Here is a 21,374-nt window from a genome sequence, read left to right as displayed (position 1 = left end):
TTCTCTTGCTTCTTGTATTTGAATGTCAAATTTTCTATTCAACTCTGTTTTTTTCCGCAAGAATGCTTGAAAGGCCTCTATTCCACTGAATGTCCATATATTCCCCTGAAACATGATAACTCAGTTTTGCTGGGTAGGTAATTCTTGGTTTTAATCCCAGCTCCTTTGACCTCCAGAATATCATATTCCAAGCCCTTTGATACCTCAGTGTAGAAGCTGCCAGATCCTGGGTTTTCCTGATTGTGTTTCCATATTATTCAAATTGTTTCTTCTTGGCTGCTTGTAATATTCTTTCCTTAATCTGGGAATTCCGGAACCTGGCTATAATATTTCTAGGAGTTTTCTTTTTGGCATCTTTTTTAGGAGGTGATTGGCGGATTCTTTCAACCTCTATTTTTCCCTCTGGTTCTAAAACATCAGGGCAATTTTCTTTGAGAACTTCCTGGGGGATGATTTCTTGGTTCTTACTTTGATTATGGCTTTCAGGTAGCGCAATAATTTTTAAATTATCTCTCCTGGATTTATTTTCCAGGTCAGTGGTTTTTCCCATGAGATATTTCACATTGTCTTCTATTCTTTCATTTGTTTGGATCTGTTTAACAGCATCTTGATTTCTCATAAAGTCATTAGCTTCCATTTGCTCCAATCTAATTCTGAAGCGATGATTCTCCTCAGTGAGCTTTTGAGATTCTTTTTCCATCTGGCAAATTCGGCTTTTTAAGGCATTCTTCTCCTCATTTCCTTTTTGAGCCTCTTTTGCCATTTGAGTTAGTCTGTTTTTTAAGGTGTTATTTTCCTCAGTCAGGCTGTTGACTCTCATTTCATAATTTTCTTGCATCGATCAACTGTTCTTTAAATGTTTGATAGAATTCATTGGTAAATCCGTCTGGTCCTGGAGATTTTTCCCTGGGGAGTTCACTGATGACTTGTTCGATTTCTTTTTCTGAGATGGGGTTATTTAAGTAATTTACTTCTTCTTCAGTTAATTTGGGCAAGCTATATTTTTGTAAATATTCATCCATTTCGCTAAGATTGTCAAATTTATGTGCATACAACTGGCAAAATAATTCCTAATTATTGTTTTAATTTCCTCTGCATTGGTGGTAAGTTCACCCTTTTCATTTTTGATACGCATAATTTGGTTTTCTTTTTTTTTTTATCACATTGACTAAAGGTCTATCAATTTTATTGTTTTTTTTTTTTCATAAAACCAGCTCTTAGTTTTATTTATTAATTCAATAGTTTTCTTGATTTCAGTTTTATTCATCTCTCCTTTTGGTTTTCAGTATTTCTAATTTAGTATTTAATTGGGGATTTTCAATTTGTTTTTTTTTCTAGCTTTTTCAATTGCGTGCCCAATTAATTTACCTCTCTTTTCTCTATTTTATTCATGTATGCACTCAGGGATATAAAACTTTCCCTACTAACTGCCTTTCCTGCATCCCACAGATTTTGGTATGTTGTCTCATTATTGTAATTTTCTTGAATGAACTAACTAATTGTTTCTATGATTTCTTTTTTGACCCACTCATTCTTTAGGATTAAATTGTTTAGTTTCCAATTAGTTTTTAATCTGTCTTTCCATGGCCCTTTATTACATATGATTTTTATTGCATCATGATCTGAGAATGATGCATTTATTATTTCTGCCTTTCTGCACTGAATTGTGAGGTTTTTATGTCCTAGTACATGGTCATGTACTGGTGAGAAGAAAGTATATTCCTTTTTATCCCCATTCAGTTTTCTCCAGATATCTGTCATACCTACCTTCTCTAAAATTCTATTCACCTACTTAACTTCTTTCTTGTTTATTTTGAGGTTGGATTTATCAAGCTCAGAGAGGGGAAGATTAAGGTCTCCCACTAGTATAGTTTTGCTCTCTATTTCTTCCTCTAATTCTCTTACCTTCTCCTGTAGGAATTTGGATGCTATACCACTTGGTGCATATATGTTAAGTAATGATATTGCTTCATTCTCAATAGTGCCTTTTAGCAGGATATAGTTTCCTTCCTTACCTCTTTTAATTAGGTCAGTTTTTGCTTTTGCTTTATCTGAGATAAGGATTGCTACCCCTGCTTTTTTTACTTTAACTGAGGCATGATATATTTTACTCCAGCCTTTTACCTTTACCCAGTGTGTATCCCTCTGTTTCAGATGTGTTTCTTGTAAACAGCATATTATAGGATTGTGATTTTTAATCCATTCTGCTATCCGCTTCCGTTTTATGGGAGAGTTCATTCCATTCACATTCAGTTATCATTATCTTTTTCTTTCCCTCCATCCTATTCCCTTCCCTGTTAATGCTTATATTTTTTCTCCCCTTCTCCCTTCCCCTCCTTAATAGTTTTCCTTTTGACCACCGCCTTCCTCAGTATTCCTTTATCCCTCCCTTTTCCTCCCCTTTCCCCTTAATTCTTCCCCCCTACTAACCACCCCTTTTGTAGCCATTTCCCCCTCCTACTTTCTGTAGGATATTTTTATACTTAATGAAGTATGTTATTTCTTCTTCGAACCAAGAGTGACAGAAAGAAATCTCATGCGAAGCTCCTTTCCCTCCCCTCTTTCCCTCTAATATGATATGTTTTGTGTCTCTTCTCCATAGAGTCCTATACTTAACTGGTTGTTATTCCCTCCTTGCACCAGACCCAATGAGGGAAAAGCTCATATGATAGTCATTCCCTCCCTTCTTTTCCTCTGCTGTATTGTTTTTATGCCTCTTTGTGTGGCATAATTTACCCTTTTCCACTTCATTCATTCCTCTTCTTCCATTGCACTCCCTTTGTAGCCCTTAATAAGATTTTTTTTAATCGTCATTTTATGTAATTTTTACTTATATGCTCTACTTGTCTATAAACAGTTTGCTCTTATTAAATAACAGGGTGTGTGTGTGTTTTCCTTGTTTACCTTTCTGTGTCACTCTTGCATCTCGTAATTGAAGGTTGAATTTTCCATTGAGCTCTGGCTTTTTCATCAGAAAGGTCTGGAAATCTGATATATCGTTGAATGACCATCTCTTTGCCTGGAAGAATACGCTCAGTCTTGCTGGGTAGGTGATCCTTGGTTGTAACCCGAGCTCTTTTGTCTTGCGGAAAATTGACTTCCATTGCCTCCGATCTTTCAGTGTAGAGGCTGCCAAATCCTGTGTGATCCTCACTGTGGTTCCTCGATATTTGAATTCTTTCTTTCTGGCTACTTGAAGTATTTTCTCTTTTACCTGGTAGTTTTGGAGTTTGGCCACAACATTTCGAGGACTTTTCAGTTTGGGATCTCTTTCAGCAGGTGTCCGGTGGATTCTCTTGATTTCTATTTTACCCTCAGGTTCTAGTATCTCAGGGCAGTTTTCCTTAATGAACTCTTGGAGGATGTTGTCCAGGCTCATTTTTTCATCATGATTTTCTGGTAGGCCTATGATTCTCAGGTTCTCTCTCCTGGATCTGTTTTCCAGGTCAGTTATTTTTCCATTGAGATATTTTAACCTCTTTTTCTAATTTTTCATTCTTGTTGTTTTGTTTGACTAATTCTTGGTTCCTCATAGAGTTGTTTGTTTCAGTTTGGTTGATTCTGGTTTTTAGCAAATCATTTTCCTTGGTTAGTTTTTGGAGCTCCTTTTCCATATCATACACTTTTCTTTTTAAGGAGCTGTTTTCTTCATTCTAATATTTTTCTAATTCTGCAATTTTGATTTTAAAAGAATTAATTCATTTTGTCTTCTGTCTCTCTCATTTGGTTTTCAGAGTTCCTTGTGAGCTCATCTAGGAGAGCTTTCTGTGCTTGGGACCTGTTCCCTGTTGATGTCCAGAGTTTTTGTAGTCTGCTTTCTACCCATTTTGAGGCAGGGCATTCCCTGGGTTCCTCTAGGGTTCCCAAGCTTTTACTGTTGAGGGTTTTGCCCTGGGGCAATAGTTACTATGTTTTCAGGGTCAGAGTGGGGTTGGAGCAGGTGAAGTTCATTCACTCTGTCATCCTGGTGTTTGGAGGTCCTGATAGGGGCTTTTTTTTTTTTTTTTTAAATTTCTGGGCTATGGAGTGGTAGTCCCAGGAGTATTTGCTGTCCTGGACAGGTGCCCTACATTTGGTTCTTACCTTGCTCTTTCCAGTCCCAGCCCTTTGGTGAAAGGCCTGGTAGTGGTCCTTGTGGTTTGTGGGACAACTTGCCCCCCTTGTCGGTCAAGCCTCCTCCTGGCCTACATCGGTTCTCAGCCTGGCACTGCGTGCAGTGCCATTGCTTCTTGGCTTGCCCCTCCATAATCTTTTTTTTTTTAAGCAATTGGGGTTAAGTAACTTGTCCAAGGTTACATGGCCAGTTTTTTTGTGTAGGTGTTAAGTATCTGAGGCCAGAACAGATCCTGGGTCCTCCTGACTCCAGGGCTGGCGCTCTTACTCACTGCTCCACCTAGCTGCCCCCTTCTATAATTTTTTATTTGTTTCAGACTATTCTTGACTTTTCTATTCTTGTCTTATCATAAATTCTGAGATAGCCATGGTTGCATCAGTGACAGTTTCTTCTTTATTGTTGAGAATCATATCCAGAGTAGCAGTTTCACCCTTGGCCTTGCTGTTTTGAAGAATGAATTTATATTTTCAGGTTTAAATACCTCATCAGAGTCTCTTCTTTTGTAACAAGTATAAATTATGGATGCCATGCTGTTTGTTTCTACATTGTTTTCTGCGTTCCTTTGTTTATTTAAGGCATATTAATTAGAATAAGCGGATAATAAGATAATGTTTTTGGTTTCAGATGTCTTCCTGATGCTGAGCTGTTTGTACATAGTTGGTTAATAAGTGATTACTAAAATGAAATTTCTGATGTAAATTATTTTTGCTGTAGATTATGCTCCCATTAGGGCACACAGTCATGGGAAATATATCTTCATGTTTTGAAAATTTGTTTCTTTTCAGCCCAATTTTCTCCAAACTAAATAAAACTATTTCCTTTACTTTTCTCCCTTCATAAAGATTTGTAAAACAAATTACTTTCTCTAAAATTTTTATTGATGTCTTTTTTTACATCATCACTTTATGCCAATACCTTTCGTCCTCCCCCATATAAGAAATAATACTTTTAAAGGCCAAAAAGAAAAGGAAAAGTGAAGAAATCAGCATAACTGATCAATACATAGAAAAGTCTGAAAATATGTTAATTCTCATACATATCATGGAAATGATACATCATAGGTAGGGTAAAAGGTGTCTCCTCATCATTTCTTTGGAGTCACATCTACTCTTTGTAATTTTGCAATAGTCTCTTTTTTCTGGTTCTTTTCATTTATTTTAGTCATTGCATTTTTGGTTGTAATTTATTTTTGTGAGAAAATTTCTGTGAAGGGAGAAAAAGTAAAAGGAAATAGTTTTATTTAGTTTGCAGAAAATAGGACTGAGGAATGTTGAATTTTCAGTATATGAGGATGTTTCACTCTCACTTCTTGTAGATTTTTCTATCCTTTGTATTCATTGTACTGTTCATTTCTAAGAGTATACTCATTCCATTATGTTAATGTACTAAAATTTTTTTAACTGTTACCAATTGCTGTGTACATGCATTTTTCCCAGTTCTTTAGTATTATCAGTAGTTTCCTTGGTAATAGTGAAATTTCTTCATAAAAAAGTGCAGACATTTTAGTCACTTTATTTGCATAATTCCAAATTGCTTTCCATAATTGTTATATCATTTCACAGCTCCATCAGCAGTGTAGTAGTGTGCCTGTATTTTCATAACCCTTCCACCACTGGCTATTTCCATCTTTTATTATTTTTTGCCAGTTTGCAGGATATGAGGTGAAACTGCATGATATTGTTTTGATTTGCATTTCTCTTATTAATATTTGGAGCATTCTTTTATATGGTTGTTAGTAGTTTGGAATTATTTTTAAATAATAAATTTATATAAGTAATTTAAATAAATTTAAACAATAAATAATAATAAATAAATGTTCATATACTTTGACTACTTATATTGGGAAATAGTATTTGTTCATTTACATGTATATGCACACACGTAATGTATCTATGTATGTATGTACATATATGAAGGCACATACATAGATTCCAAACCAGTATTGGAGAAAATTTATATAAAACATTTCCCCCCATTCATCCACTTCGCTTCTTATCCTCAGTGTATTAATTTTATTTTTACTGAAGCTTTTCAGTAATCAGTTGTTTTTTGTCTTTTGTAATTGCCTTTTGTCTCTTTTTTGATTAAGAATAGATCTAAGCCGTGAAAGATATATGATCTGCTTCTAAGGTTTTTTTTATGTCATAATCTTTGATATTAAAGTCACATATCCATTAAAAATATATTGTGGAATATGGTATTAGATATCAGTCTAAGGCTAATTTCTTCCAAGTTGATATCTAGTTTTCCTAGAATTATTTTTTAAATAGGGAGTTTTTATGTTTTCTAGTTTATTGAACACTGAGACACTGAGTTGTTGAGTTCTGTTGTTTCTAATTCTTTCATCTGTAGTTTATGACAGATCTTTTTTTTTTAAACTAGTCTATCAGATAATTTTCATGGTTGTTGCTTTATAATATAGTTTTGAGTTCTGGAAGTACTGTTTTTTCCTCATTCATACCTTTTTTATTATTTCCCTTGATAGTCTAGAGCTTTTATTTTTTCTATGTGAATTGTGTTATTATTTTAATGAATTCTGTAAAATATCCCTTTAATAATTTGGTATAGCATTAGAAGTGTAAATTAACTTCAATAGTAATTGTCATTTATATTATAATGACCAATAACGAACACTGTAGTATTCTTCTAGATAGTTAAATTGTTTTTTTATTACTTTAAATTTTATACTTAAATTTTTAAAACTTTGTAATTGAATCTATTCAAGTATTTTGTGTGCTCCGGTAGTTTGATTCCCAAATATCTTATGCAGTTTGCAGTTATTTTGAATGAAATTTCCCTTTCTGTTAAGTCCCATTGCATTTTGCTATTACATAGAAGTGCTATTTATTTTCGAGGGTTTTTATTTTGTAGCCTGCAACTTGACAAGATGGTTGAAAATCAAATGAAACAAGTGAAATCACAATAAAATTTAAAGAAAATGAATGATCAGTATCTACTATGTTATATGCTAACAGAAAAATTAGAGAAATATTTAAAAATATCAACTACTCAAACTAAGAGAATGCAAGAGAGAGTTCTTAAATCTCACTTAAAAAATAGAACTAGCTATGGTAGAACTATTAAGGAAAAAAGTAATTTCCGTTATGTTTTCACAAGAGAATTCTACAAGCTTTTAAAGAACAATTAGTACCATTACTATTCAAATTATTCTCAAAAATTCTCAAACACCTGCCAAATTTCTTTCTTGACATAAATGTAATCCTGATACCTAAACTAAGGAAAGATAAAATACAGAATAATAATCAGTAGTATTAAAGTATATTGATTAAATTATTTAAAATAACATCCATTCAGACTACTGTGTTTTATCCAAGTAATCAATCATTCTGACCAAGTTAGATTTATACTGGGAACACAAGGATGGTTCAATATTGGGAAAACAATCAACATAACAATATTTAAAACAAAAACAATCCAAATCCACATGATTACCTGAATAGATTCAGGAAAAGTCTTTGAAACAGTCATTTATGCTTTAAAAAAAAAAACAATAAGAATAGAGGGATTTTTTTAAAATATAAAAATCATCTAAAACTGAAAGCAAGTATCATATGCAATAGGCATATAGTAGAGACTTTCCCAGTAAACACAGGAGTAAGATAAGGATTCCCATTGTCCCTACTATTATTTGACATCATTCTGGAAATGCTACCAATATCAATTAAAAAAAAGAAATTTACTGTAGGTAAAGAAGACATAAAACTATTGCTCTTTGTCGATAACATGATTGCTTCTTGGAAAATACTAGGGAATTAGCAAATATATAAATTGAGGCAATTTTTTTATACATATTATTTTGGTTCATTTTTGGACCCAAGATAGAACATAATCTAGTACCTTTTAATAAAGCTCCAATATCAGAAAAGAAAAGCATTGGATCTTCTTCTGCTTTTTCTTTTCCCTTATTTTCCCCTATCTAGCACATTTGTTTGTTTTTAAGTGACAGTATTATATTCTTTGCTTAAATTTAGCTTCTGGTTGTCTCCAACTTCAATATCTTTCCAGCACATTTCTTCAGAAGAGCTCCATGTTCCATTTTTTAAAATGTAGATTGGTTTTTATTTTATAAGATAAATTTTTCTGCAATTCTTATTACTGAACTTTAAGTTTGGTTATTTTGAGTTATAATTTTTTGAGATCATCATAGTGATAGCCATTTTATTGTACTCAACAAATGAAATACATTAATCATTGAAATTATTATTAAAAATTTTAAATATTCCTAAGTATATTTTAAAGTTTTAGCCATCCATTATGGCTTCTGTTTGTTAGCCATCATTGAATTATGGGTTATCCATTCGTGTGTGTGTGTGTGTGTGTGTGTGTGTGTGAGAGAGAGAGAGAGTGTATGTATATATATGTAAGTGTGTTTGTGTTTGTTGTCTGTACCTTACTATACATGGATATATAGATCGTGTTAAGTTACCTAGACCTACATCAGGGATTCTTTACTAGGGGTCTGTGAACTTGTTCTTGAAATATTTTTATATCTGACTGTACTGGGGATAGATTTCAGAGTGTGCATGAATATGTTTTTAAAATAATTTGTTAAGTTATACACTCATATATTTAGGTTCCTTTGTAATTATGTGTCTATTATTTTAACCACTTAACATTATTCTCAGATGTTCATAAGTTTCACCGGACTTTTTAAAGGACCCATTTCATTACTCAGGGCTGAAGAATCTTTGTCTTAGAAAATTATATAAAGTGCTGAGAAATTGGGACTTGCTTAGGTTTTCTCAGCCAAAATGTGTTAGTGGTAGGGTTTGAGCCTAGCTCTTCATGGCTTTGTATCTGGCTCTGCTTGCATTCACCCATACTGCCACATCTTTATGGTTATGGATTAAGATTTCCTAATGCTTTAAAAAAAATTTCTGTATTCAGAAATACCTCTGATATTAAAAAAAAAAAAACAACAACCTCAAAACAAAAGCACAAGCAGTTCTTAACTACACTTCTCAAATGTATGTTTAGGAAATACACTTCCCTGATTATCATATTCCACATTTTTCTGTAACTTTATGATAAGTTCTTATAGATAAAGACTATGTTCTGTATTTATTTTGTATTTCATGTTGTCTGGCTAATTACTAAGCAGTAAGTAGTTAGTACACCAGAAATACTGTTGAATTTTTGTTATAACAGACAAGTATGGCAGAGATATTTTCAAAATACCTTCCAAGCATATCTTATATACTGAAATTATATACTTTTTAGATATCTGGACTTTGAATTAGCATTTTCAAAAGTAGATTAATAGAGCGTACTTAATCACACATGTTTAAAAATTGCTCTGTAACTATACAGATTTAAACTTGTTTTAAAGAGTATTTTCTAGAGTTGATGCATATATTCAAGGAAAAAGAAATAGCAACTTTTTTCTGTGAATTAATGGAATTCATGGAAAAAGAGTTAAGGGTTTCAAAGATAAAATCTTGTGAATTCACTCAAGTTGTTGTTTATCTCCCCAACTAGTAATTCCATTAAGGCTGGTTGCTTTAGGTAGTTAAATGACTTGTTAATAAATATGAATTTTATTGTTTTTTTATGCTGAAGGAGAAATTAAAAACAAAGCTATTTTAATATTAATTGATTTTTGGTAATTTTTTTATTCAGGTAATGTCTATGTTTTCTTTAAAGGTTTGTTATTGAACTCTGTGAGCCAATTCAAGTAAAGCAGTTTGACATTGCTAATTATGAATTATTTTCATCTACTCCTAAAGATTTTCTGGTGTCTATTAGTGACAGGTACGTACTTTTAAAACCTAAATTGCAACTTTTTACATTGCTTTCCATGACCAGTGCCTCATTTTATAGAAGTTACAATTGACTCATTTTTCATAGTAAGATGATACTTTTGAAGTTTATTTAAATTGAATTTTTGTTAACATAGTAGAAAATCAGTCTTTTGAATTCTTTAATAAGGAAAACTGTGTTGGCAATACAGTTATCACCTCCAGTTTACCACGTTTGGAAGTTTTGAATTTTAGCCTATTGTTTTTTCTTATAATGGTATACCCCTCCAAACTTAAATATGATTGTGATAGCTTTGTTTCTGCTCACAATTTCTTCTCTCCCCTCTTCCCACGTATTCTATATATAATACAGAAATCATCTACTCATTCATTTCTGCTAATGTCATTTCAATTTAATTCAGTAAACATTAAGCACCTTTTGTGTGCTGTATGTACATTGTTCTAAGTACTGGGGATAAGAAAAAGAAAAGAAAGTCTCTATACTCAGCTCAAGGAGCTTTCTCTCTAATGGAGGAAGACCACAAATAAAAGGAGCAAGACTGAGGGGAGGTAGACACCTTGTTCTTGCAGTTGAAACCAGGCAGAGCTACAGATGGAGAGTAATGTGTCCTATGTTTTCTGGACTGTCTTCCATCATTGCCTTAATGTCCACAACCCCTTAGAAATGACTCTAGATTTATCTTATCCTCACCCTTGTAGCTATTTGGTAAATTCACACTGTCCAAGAACTCTTTCCCCTTTAAAGGGGTGCTTCCTAGACTTTGTTATAGGGGCTTCAGCAGTGATTACCATACATATAAACAAAATCACTAAGGCAAAGATTTTTTATATTAAGCTAAATCCTTGTCAACTTGGATAGGAACAAAATTAGACAGAAACTTGATCTATAGCTTGTGATATAATATGATAAGTAATACCCCCCATTTGGATGCATGTGTATGTTTTCCAGATATCCTACAAGCAAATGGATTAAACTGGGCACTTTTCATGGTAGAGATGAGAGGACTGTCCAGAGTTTCCCTTTAGATGAACAGATGTATGCAAAATATGTCAAGGTAATAGTTGGAAAAGAACATTATATTTGGTAATGAAAACGTGACTATTCTCATTTAAAAAGTAAGATTCAGCATACATGACAAAGTATGCAGATATTAATAATTTAATTGAAAAATTATTGTTCTTTGACATTGAAGTTCCATGGGACAAACTGAAAGCCCGAATAAGTTCATTTTGTAATTTCTGGGCATGATAAAGTGGCACATTAGTTTTTATTTTTTTCAAGGCTGTCTTTTCATAGTTCTACTTCATATATCAATATCTGAAAATAATTATCCAAGGAAATTTATTATGTACCATTGCATAAAGCTATTATCTAAACTCCTAATCTTATTCTTACATATTTTGCTGTTAATGATAAAGTAGATTTGTTTTCCTAATGTATCATAACCTGAAACAAAGATTATTACATTTAAAAGCAGTAAGATTTTTTTAAAAAAAACTGTCTTTTTCTTCCACCTTAATTCTTTAGTTATTTGCTTTGGAGATCACCAGAACACTATCCTACACTAATAAATTAATGAAATTTTATTATATATGATAATTTCTTAAGAAGTAAAAATGTGGAAATTTCTGATGTAGCTTAAACATATAAGCATGAAGAAATTGTTGCAAAACTCTTGGTCGAGTCTTATATATACAAATGAAATATGTTCTATGTGGAAATCCTGTGGAAATTTTGATGTTTAACTTTAAAGGTTTTTTATTTTTTAATGTCCCTTTCCTACTCTCTTGTAGTTAAATAAGTAAAATTGTAGTTAAAGTTGGATTTGAGATAATCTTGCCTTTCCCCCACTTTTCTATCCATAGCTACAAACTGAAATCACTGTTATGGCTAGTATAGTGACTTTTTTTCAATGGCAATTGCACTGATCATTTCTGCTGTTCTTTTAATAATTATAGCTACCTGATGGTCTTCTGGGGGTTTTACTGTTTGCTTAGCATGTATTTAATTTGCATCTGCAAACGGGTAAACTTGTAGTATTCATAGTCTTAGCCTAAAAGTATTAAATTTTATTTTTCTTAACTGTTTTTGATAATATTTTGTAGTAACAATTGAATGAAGGCAAAGTATTGACATGCCAAAATTTAGTACCCAAGTTGATGAGTCCTTAAACAGATTATCCCCTTTTCATTATGGGAGGCTCGGGACTTTTTTTGGGGGCTGGGGGGGAGGATGTTTATCATTTTTACAGAACGGGCTGTCAAGGTTTTTCAGTAATTGGGTCTTAGTTGTCAGAACCAATTATCTAGTTCTCATTCTGTATTGATCAATTTCTTATACCGTATACTTGGTGCAATGGAAAGAGTGTTATATTTGGAATCAGAGGACCTGGCTCCAAGTCCTACCCCTAATACTGTGTCACCTTGGGCAAGTCACTTAATGTCTCTGTGCTTTAGTTTCCTCGTCTATAAAATGTGTTTGGAACCTGAGATCAAAAATCTATAATTTTGGGATTATACTTAATTTTCTTTAACCCAGCCCAAGGACAAAATTTGGGAATTCCATAAATTGTTCTTTTAAAACATTTTTTTGTATTGCAAATGCAGTTTTACTATATATCTTCCAGTATCACTGATATTTAAAATTATTAAATGATGTTTAAAGTGATACTTGCTATGCCTTATCAAAAAAATTGTGTTTTACCTCCTTTGACTTTGTTATTACTTTGCCTGAGACTGTTTCTTTAAAATAAGATGGCAAGTTGTAGATAATCTTTCATGTTAGGACAATAATCTTTAAACGCTACATCTATCTGTGTATACCTGTAGCTGATGTAGTAAAAGCTGTTAAGAGACTGGTTATTTCATTCTTGTGTGCTGTTAACTGATTAAAATACATTTTCACTTATAGGAAAAACAAATTTTTTGTGCATCTAATAAATACTAATGAGATTTACAGATATTATATAATTTCAACAAACAAATAATCTATTCAGTTGCAATGATTTTAACTAAAGTAATGAAATGTTTGAGAATTATAAAACTAAATTTCTTTATTTTAATATAGGCATTAAGGCATATGTTTATATTTAAAAATAGTAATGATAAAAATCAAGGTCATAGTTTTAGTTTCTTTTCAGAATGTGAGAGTACTACAACTTTATCCATTACATTACATTTCTTTCTGTACTTTCTCCATAAAATATAATTTAGATATATTTCAAGTTGCCTTTAGCATGTTATCTAGACTTTGTACTGATATCTTTTTCTTTTCCTTTCTCTTGCTTCAGATGTTCATCAAATACATAAAGGTTAGCAACCTTCTCTTTTGGAATGTTGAATGCATAGAACTCGGTATATTGCAGCTCACCATCTTAATGCATGGCAAAAACAAAAATTTCCAAGTTTCTCTCTGCCTTCCCCTCTCCCTTTCCCTCTTCCTCTCTCCCTTTCTCTCTGGGAATGTGTACCTTGTAAAAATATTGAAAGTGTAAAACTTGGAACTATATCTTGCATTGTAATAAGGTTAAATATTTCTGGGTTTCCATTTTTTAAATACTTTTATTCTTTAGGTGGAGTTGGTATCACATTTTGGATCAGAACACTTTTGTCCATTAAGCCTTATAAGGTAATGTAGTACCAATTGCATATTCAGGGAGAAAATAAATTCTAGGTTTATTTCAGAGAGTTTAAGGCCTTAAAAATATTTCAAAATTAAAAGAAAATTCCAATATATTTATTTTAAATGCATTATTTAAAGAGAGTTATTTCATGTTTGCATTTGTAGCTATAGGTAGGTAGGTAGATAGGTAGATAGATAGATAGATAGATAGATAGATAGATAGATAGATAGATAGATAGATAGAGATAAGATAGCAAGGCAACCTTGTTAATGTGGTATTTTAACAATTTCGTTAAGTTGAAATCTTCACATTCATGTTGGGTTAGGTTCATGTTTTGCTGATTAAATATAATATGGAAGAAATTTTAGTTGATTAGTTTATTCAGAATATTTTAATTGGATTTCAAAGTATCTTTTGCATTTTTGTTTTGTTTTGCTTTGCTTTTTTGGAGGGAGGAGGGCAGGGCAGTTGGCGTTAAGTGATGCCCAAGGTCACACAGCTAATAAGTATTAAGTGTCTGAGGCTGGATTTGAGCTTAGTTCCTCCTGACTTCAGGGCCAGTGCTCTATTCACTACACCACCTAGCCACCCCTTCTTTTGCATTTTTGTATGAATTTGAAATTTTAATCATAAAGAAACCTTGTAAAAGCTTTTAAAATTGTCCAGAATATGTTTTTAAGCTAGAATAATTTTATTGACATTGTTATGTGGTTAATATACATGTGCTTTTATTAATATCTCTTTTCCTCCTTATATTGAGAATCTCATTCCAAATTGTTGTTTCTAGGGTATTTGGCACCAGCATGGTTGAAGAATATGAAGAAATTGCTGATTCTCAGTACCAGTCTGAACGGCAAGAGCTATTTGATGAAGACTATGGTAAGTAACCTTCAGAGGTAAATAGTGCAATTAAGCATTTTGCTTTTCCTTTGATACAATATCTCCTTGTTACTAGAAAGAAATTATTGAGTGATCCTGGTTTTACAGTTTTGGAAAATAACCAAAATGTATGGTTTCAACTTATTTTTGACTATTTTTAACATCAGTGTTCTGATGTGTTTTGTTAAATGTTTTTTTCTCTTGCACATTAAATGGTATCTGTTTAATTCCTTGGCCTTCATTCTAATTTTCCTTCATGAGCTATATGTGGGTATGCCTGTGTGTATGCAAATGTATGCATGTATCTGAGGTTCAACCAGGTTAAGTGACATGCCCATAGTCCCATTAGGTTAGTTTTTGAACCAGGTCTTCTGACTGCAACCCCCAAGGCCATGTCTACAATGCTGAGTCAGGAAGTCTGAGTTTAGTTGCAAATGTGCCCTTTGTAATGTTTCAAATCTACCTTTGGAACTTTGACTTAGTCACTTGGACAGTGTTTTCTTCACTTATATATGATGTGTTCAAATAAAAGGAAATTGATCTGCAAGATCTCTTTTACATTTTGAGTTCTATAATTGTTACAAATGCTCCATTGCTTACAAAGATTTTGTAACCTGGAAGAGTTAATGCTTTTCACCATCCATATTGCAACCTCTGCTTGTAGGTATATCCCAAGGCTCTGTCCTGCTTCATTTTCTCTTTTCATACTTTATTACTTGCTGGCCTTACTATTTCTTAACAATTCAATTATCTCTATAGATACTCTAAAATCTACATATCTAACGCTTGTCTTTTGTCACTCATCTTCACCTGTCTCTTAGACTTTTCAGACTAGATGTCCTATGAGTGTCAAACCCAACTCACTCCCAACTTCTTTCCAAACTTCCCTATTTTTTTTTAAGGATAGTATCATCTTCCTTCTAGGAAGGAAGGAAATAAGTTATTTATTAATTACCATTAATTAATGTGCCAGCACTGACCCAAGCACTTTACAAATATTATCTCATTTGATCCTCAAAATAGGAGGTAGGTGCTGTTATGATCTCCATTTTACAGTTGAGGAAACTGACGCAAACAGATGTTAAGTGACTTGCTCAGGATCACACATCCAATAAGTATGAGACTTATTTGGATTATTTGGATTAGGTTTTCCTGACTCCAGGCCTAGCACTCTTATCTGCTGTATCACATAGTTGCTTGATTGTCATCTAGGCTTGTAATCTCAGCCATAATTATCCTCTACTCTATACTTAACTTTATCCCACACCTCTCAGATCTCGTTATTTCTACCTCTTTATCTCTCCTACCCATCCCCTTTTGTCTCATATTGTTACCACCCTAGTTCAGTTTGACATCCTCCCCCCCTCCCTCCTTATAGTGTGAGCTCCTTGAGGGCGGCAGGGACTGCCTTTTGCCTTTTTTCCCCCCTGCTGTCCTCAGTGCTTAGTACAGTGTCTGGAACGTAGTAGATGCTTAATAAATAATTATTGAGTAACTTTTCATCTTGATTATTGCAATAGTCTCCTAATGGTAGCCCAGTCTTAAGTCCATTTTCCATTTTACATAGCTATGAAAGTGGTTTTCCTAAAGTACATATGTCTGACCATATCACTCCCTTATTTAGCAAACTTTAATGATACCTTATTGCCTTTAGGATCAAATATAACCTCCTCTCTTTGACTTTTAAAGCTCTTTGCAAGTTAGCTCAAGATTGCCATTCTAGCTTTATTGTAATAGCACACTGTAGAGTATGACCTTCTGACACACAGCTAAACTTAGGTTCTTGCTGTTCCTTCCCTAAGACACTACCTCTCTCATCTCCATGACTTTCTGTTAACTGTCATTCATGCCTAGAATGCCCATTCTCCCAATCGGCCTCTTGAATCTTTTGCTTCCTTTAAAATTCAGCTCAGATATTTAGGACCTTTTACATAAAATCCTTCCTGATATTTCCCTTCCCCTTTCTCCTCTCTCCAATGATGGTGTCCCCTCCCCTGTAAATGTATTTTATTTTGTATATATGTATATATACATGACAGTTCCTGTCCTAAAAGAGCTAACATTCTATTTGATTTTTGTTTTTGTATTCTCAGCACCTAGCACTCTATTGGCACATAGAAAGAAGTTCTTGATAAATAATTGTTGATAGATTTTCTCAGTGTGTTGGTGTTCCCAGTTATTTTATTTTTGGTTTTTGTGTGTGACTACAGTTGTTAGTATGGTGTAATTTTTATGATGATAAACTATTTTATTTTAAACAGATTATCCTTTGGATTATAGTACTGGGGAGGACAAATCTTCAAAAAATCTTCTTGGTTCTGCTACAAGTAAGTATTTTTCCCTTGACAGTTTGTAGTGCTTCCCAAATTTTTTCATTCTTTGACCCACTTGGAAATTTCTAACATTTGCTGCAACATGCTTTGTTTTCCTTATATGCATAGATGAGAATTGATATGAGAAGAAAGGGAAGGAGGATATGTTAATTCACCTTTGAAGAGAATATTCTTGATTAGGATATTGAGGAGAGGGACACTATAATACACTGAACTAGTGAGGATGAACACAGAATGATTAGGCAAAGTGGAAATAAACACAGATGATGTGTCTCAGAATGTTGAGGTGTCAACATCTATGAAAGGAAAGAGCTGGCTTTAAGATGCAAGTGAAGTACCGTTATACTAATTGTGCATTGTATATACTCTGTTTTAGCTATAATTTTATATTGGTGAAAGTGGAAATGAAGTTTCTTGTTCAAGGAACAGTAAGGAGACACAGAGTGTGTGTTGGGAGGTTTAAGAGGGGGGAGGGCAGGAAAGGGTTCAGGATGTGAAAAGACTGAGTGGGGAGGGTGGATATTATGAAGAATGATCCTGGCAATGATAAAGAGCCACTGGACCCTGGAATTTATTGAGTGTGTTGTGTGGGTGTGTGGGGATGGGGGAGGTGATGTGGTCAGACTGGTACTTTATTTAGGAAGATCATTTTGACAGCTAATGGAGGATGGAGTGGAGAAGGTAAAAGCTACTGTAAGTCATCCAGTTCTTTTTGAGACCAGAGACAAGTACTTAAAAGTAATAAAATCTAGGATCCTTGGTGAGGGGTCAAAATCACCTTTTTGTCAGGTGAGGACCTTGATTCATTGGGATGATGATGATGACAATGTCAGTGACAAAATATAACACTTTTAAAGTTTGCAAAACTTTTTTCATTAAAAACTTTGCATGATAGTGTCTGTCATTATCCCCACTGTATGGAGAAAGGAAACTGAAGTTGAGAGAAATTAAGTGACTTGCCAAGGGATATATGATACACAAGCTAATAAGTGTCTGAAACAAGATTTGAACTTGGATCAGTGACACTCTATTCACTGTGCCACTGAGCTGCCTCCTACCTTAATCCATATACTTATATTTTGATCTTAAATTATGTTAGTAGGAGGACCAAATGGACAATATTGAGAGCATCATAAATCCCAAGTTTAAGCAGGGAAAATAAATGTGGGGTGTAGAGAAAGGAATCTGTTTTTTCCCAGAACCACAGATCTCCCATGATTTCTATACTTTGCTAAGGGCATTTCCATCAATTCTAGGTTGAGAGGCTAGAAGAACTAATGGCTATCTGTTGGTCTCATTTCAGTATTAAAGACCTTTCCATAACCTATATGTTAGGCGTTAATGTATAATAATTGATTATCTTTGACCTAAAAAACTCCAAATTATAGCTGGGGTAAAAAGACGATTTTAACTTTCTAAGAGTGCTGATATGGGCATAGTTCTCAGAATAATTTGCGAGGTTCTTTGTATACTTTCAATTATTTATATATAAAATTAGTAAATTAACTGTAAATAATGTCTTAGGAGCATGTTAACTAGACCTTGTGTCATTATAGACATTTAGCAATAATCTGAACATGAAGCTTTGAATTCATAACCCATGAAAAATACCTTAACTTTCTAAGTGTACTATGAGAAACTATCCCTAGGGTACGGTGAATAAGGTTGGCAGCTGGAGATTCTGTAAAATACTCAAAGATAATTTTCAAATAATTCACCTTTACCTTGCCTTTCCTTCTACTTTTTAATTTTCTTTGTCATTCCCACTCCCAAATCAAGAGTAGAAAACATTAATTCTGCTTTGAACACTACTCCCTCCTGCCATCCCTTCTACCCCCCTTCCAGTGTCAGATTTTGGTACATTTGCTACATTTTGCCTATATGTTTGTTCTCTTGGAAGGTGCCATTGGTGTTCTGATTTATCCTTTGCAAAAATGCCTTGTGGTGTGAACCCTGGGTTTGTGAAAGCTATGCTAATGGTGTGCTGTTAATTTCTACCATGTTGAAAAGGCTCCAAGTGTATTCCCAGAAATAGACTTGTCTGCTTCATAAGAACAAGTACAGAGAAGCTCAGCAGTAGTCTCAGGACATGGATGATGTATTATTTGAATATGATAAATCATAAATGGAGAGAAGTTCAGAATGGCCTTCATTTCTGTAATAGCCCCCATTCACTTTTGCAGTGGTGGAGGCAGAGTGACAAAACAAATGTTCTAAGAATCACATGATAAGTTAACTGTTGGCACTTTAAGTGAAATCCTAATCCAGTGATCAAATTATCAATATTCAAATCATATTAATATCAATAATCTCACTATAAATGAAACCGGAAGACAAAAGGTAATTAATTCTAAATGGACAGATGACTTGGAGAGCCTCATTGAAGAAATCAATAGAAGAGTTGGCAGAGATGGATTTTTATCATTTATACAAAAGTAATTAAAATATCATTTTATGAAACACTTGATTGTTTTGTATTACATAGTGAATATTTGCCAAAAGATCATTGTAAAGATAGCTGCACTTTAGGCACCAACGTAAATTGGAGATTTCTATGATGGAAAAATGGGAAATATCTATGATGAACTCAATAAGAAGTTCCAAGTTAAAATCAATGTATCCTTTCTAAAAGAATTAAGATAGTAAAGAAATTGCACAAATTGAAGATGAGGGAAAAAATTGTTGGAAAACAGTTCGGGAGTAAGAAACAAGAGAGGCCAAAGGCTAAGCAGCAGCTTGAATATAATGAATAGTCTATTCAAGGAGAGAGTCTACTTGTCACCACGTGATAACAATGGAATAAAATAGCAAAGCAAAAAGGGACAGAGAGAAAATGATTATACCTGAGTCATTCTTGAATCAGTTGTTTACAGCTGATATTAGCTATGCCCGCAACTTTGGAGATTAAAATCTGCATCAGATGAGAAGAATTTATAGCATGCAGTTGTGATGTTGACAATTAGATATTCTCTATTGAAGAAGTGAAAATGAATATTAATGCATACTGATCTCATTTCCTAAGGAAATCTGACCTAGCATAAATATCACCCTTTTCCTCTGCATCTGGTTTAGAGGAGGATATGCAGGAGTTTATGGACATGTATTACCTCAGATAAGAAGGGCAGTGTTGGAAGTAGTGGGGATCAATCACACATCAAAATTAAAATGTTGGTATTGAGTACACTTTGGTTAGATAGTGTGGATCTATTATATATTTTCACCTAGCAATGAATAAACTGTCGAATATCAAGTATTATTTGAACTAAGTCTATTGGCTAATGCTTGAATTCCATGGAGTTTTTTGTTGGTATAGGATTTGAAAAGTTTGAAACAGTGATACTTCACAACATTTCATAACTGACTGGTTGCATTCTGTTTAGATGCCATTCTAAATATGGTGAATATTGCTGCAAATATTTTGGGAGCAAAAACTGAAGACCTTGCTGAGGCAGAAGGTACCTACCTACTCATTTTGTTAATCTTTTTTTTCAAATGTGGCTTCTCAAATACTACCCATCCTATTGTTCTACCTAACTAGGAAGACCAATTAATAAACTAGTTAGATTTTGAAAAGAAAAATATAGATAAGATACTTAAGAATTTCCTTTTAGAGCTACTGTAAACTCTACATTTGTAGCAGGATGCTGTTAGCAGAATTGTAATTCATTCCCTTATTAATGGTTCTTCCCTGCTTACATATGCATATGTAGACACACAGACACATACACACAACACATATGTTCATTAACTATCACGTTTAGTCCATTTATTAGAATTGTTCAGTTACTTTAAATAGTCAAGAGAGTGTTAGTGATAATTTTGATTCCTCAACTGTTACTTTAACTATTTTTCTATCTAATGGCCTACCAAGACAGTTTAGAAATTAGGCACCTATTATTATAGTCCGTTGAGGAATCATCAGTTACAGACAAACAACTACCCCTTTATCTCAATTTTCTTGCCATTTAGGGCCATAGGACCTTCCACAACCAGGCACCATCTTATCTTTTTCAGTATTACTTCAAAATGGATTAATTTTTAAACCCCAAATACATGTTGCATTATCATACCTTCCTTCCTTTTCCCAGTGGCTTGAGGTTGTCTTCCTTCCTCTCTTCACCTCTTGAATTCATATTCATCCTTAAACCCAATTCAGAAGCTACCATAATATCTTTGAAGCTTTCCTTGAATCTTGTGGTTAGTAACAGTGTTCCCCTAAAGGTCTCACGTGGTATTTTGTTTTGTAACTCTGTTATACTTAATAGTTTGTCTTATACCTATCTGTGTTGCTGTCCTATCAGCTTACTAAGCTGTACACTCCATGAGGGCTAAGTCATTGCTTAGCTTTGTATCCTTCTAACTTCTTGGTCCTTTCTTAGAGCACAAACTAGCTATTTAATAGATGTTTGATAATTAAAACTCCCACATAATTATTACCTTGATGGACCATGATAAGTAGCTTATGGGTATGTCCTTGACTGATACAGGTTGCAGCTCTCCCATAGCTTCTCCTATGATTTTTAATCTGTATTTTTCCATAAATCCTTCATATGTGGTCTCTACAGTAGTCTAGAGGTCTTTTATCTTCTTTCTGTATCTCAGAGATAGCAGTGTTCTACCCAGATTGTCTTTCTGCTCCCTTTCA

General features: G+C 33.5%; 1 protein-coding gene across 5 annotated transcripts in view; it reads left to right on the top strand.

Moving 5' to 3' along the window:
* Positions 1 to 21,374, top strand: part of SUCO (SUN domain containing ossification factor) — a 114,086-nt gene that overhangs the window by 67,749 nt on the left and 24,963 nt on the right. For 3 of the 5 annotated variants that reach the window (XM_069065575.1, XM_069065574.1, XM_069065572.1), the window contains 7 exons: positions 9,779 to 9,886; positions 10,844 to 10,949; positions 13,185 to 13,205; positions 13,467 to 13,522; positions 14,305 to 14,396; positions 16,658 to 16,723; positions 20,110 to 20,184. In XM_069065575.1, the coding sequence (XP_068921676.1) occupies positions 9,779 to 9,886; positions 10,844 to 10,949; positions 13,185 to 13,205; positions 13,467 to 13,522; positions 14,305 to 14,396; positions 16,658 to 16,723; positions 20,110 to 20,184 (524 nt within the window). The remainder of the gene's footprint in view (positions 1 to 9,778; positions 9,887 to 10,843; positions 10,950 to 13,184; positions 13,206 to 13,466; positions 13,523 to 14,304; positions 14,397 to 16,657; positions 16,724 to 20,109; positions 20,185 to 21,374) is intronic. The other 2 variants (XM_069065576.1, XM_069065573.1) reach the window with 1 other exon arrangement.

Source organism: Petaurus breviceps, unplaced genomic scaffold, assembly GCF_028583685.1.
Source record: "Petaurus breviceps papuanus isolate PSGF00001 unplaced genomic scaffold, PetGlider_PUasm1.0 90692, whole genome shotgun sequence".
NCBI classification, from domain to species: Eukaryota; Metazoa; Chordata; class Mammalia; order Diprotodontia; family Petauridae; genus Petaurus; species Petaurus breviceps.
Note: the sequence above shows the minus strand (reverse complement) of the source record. Positions and strands in the feature narration are given on the sequence as shown.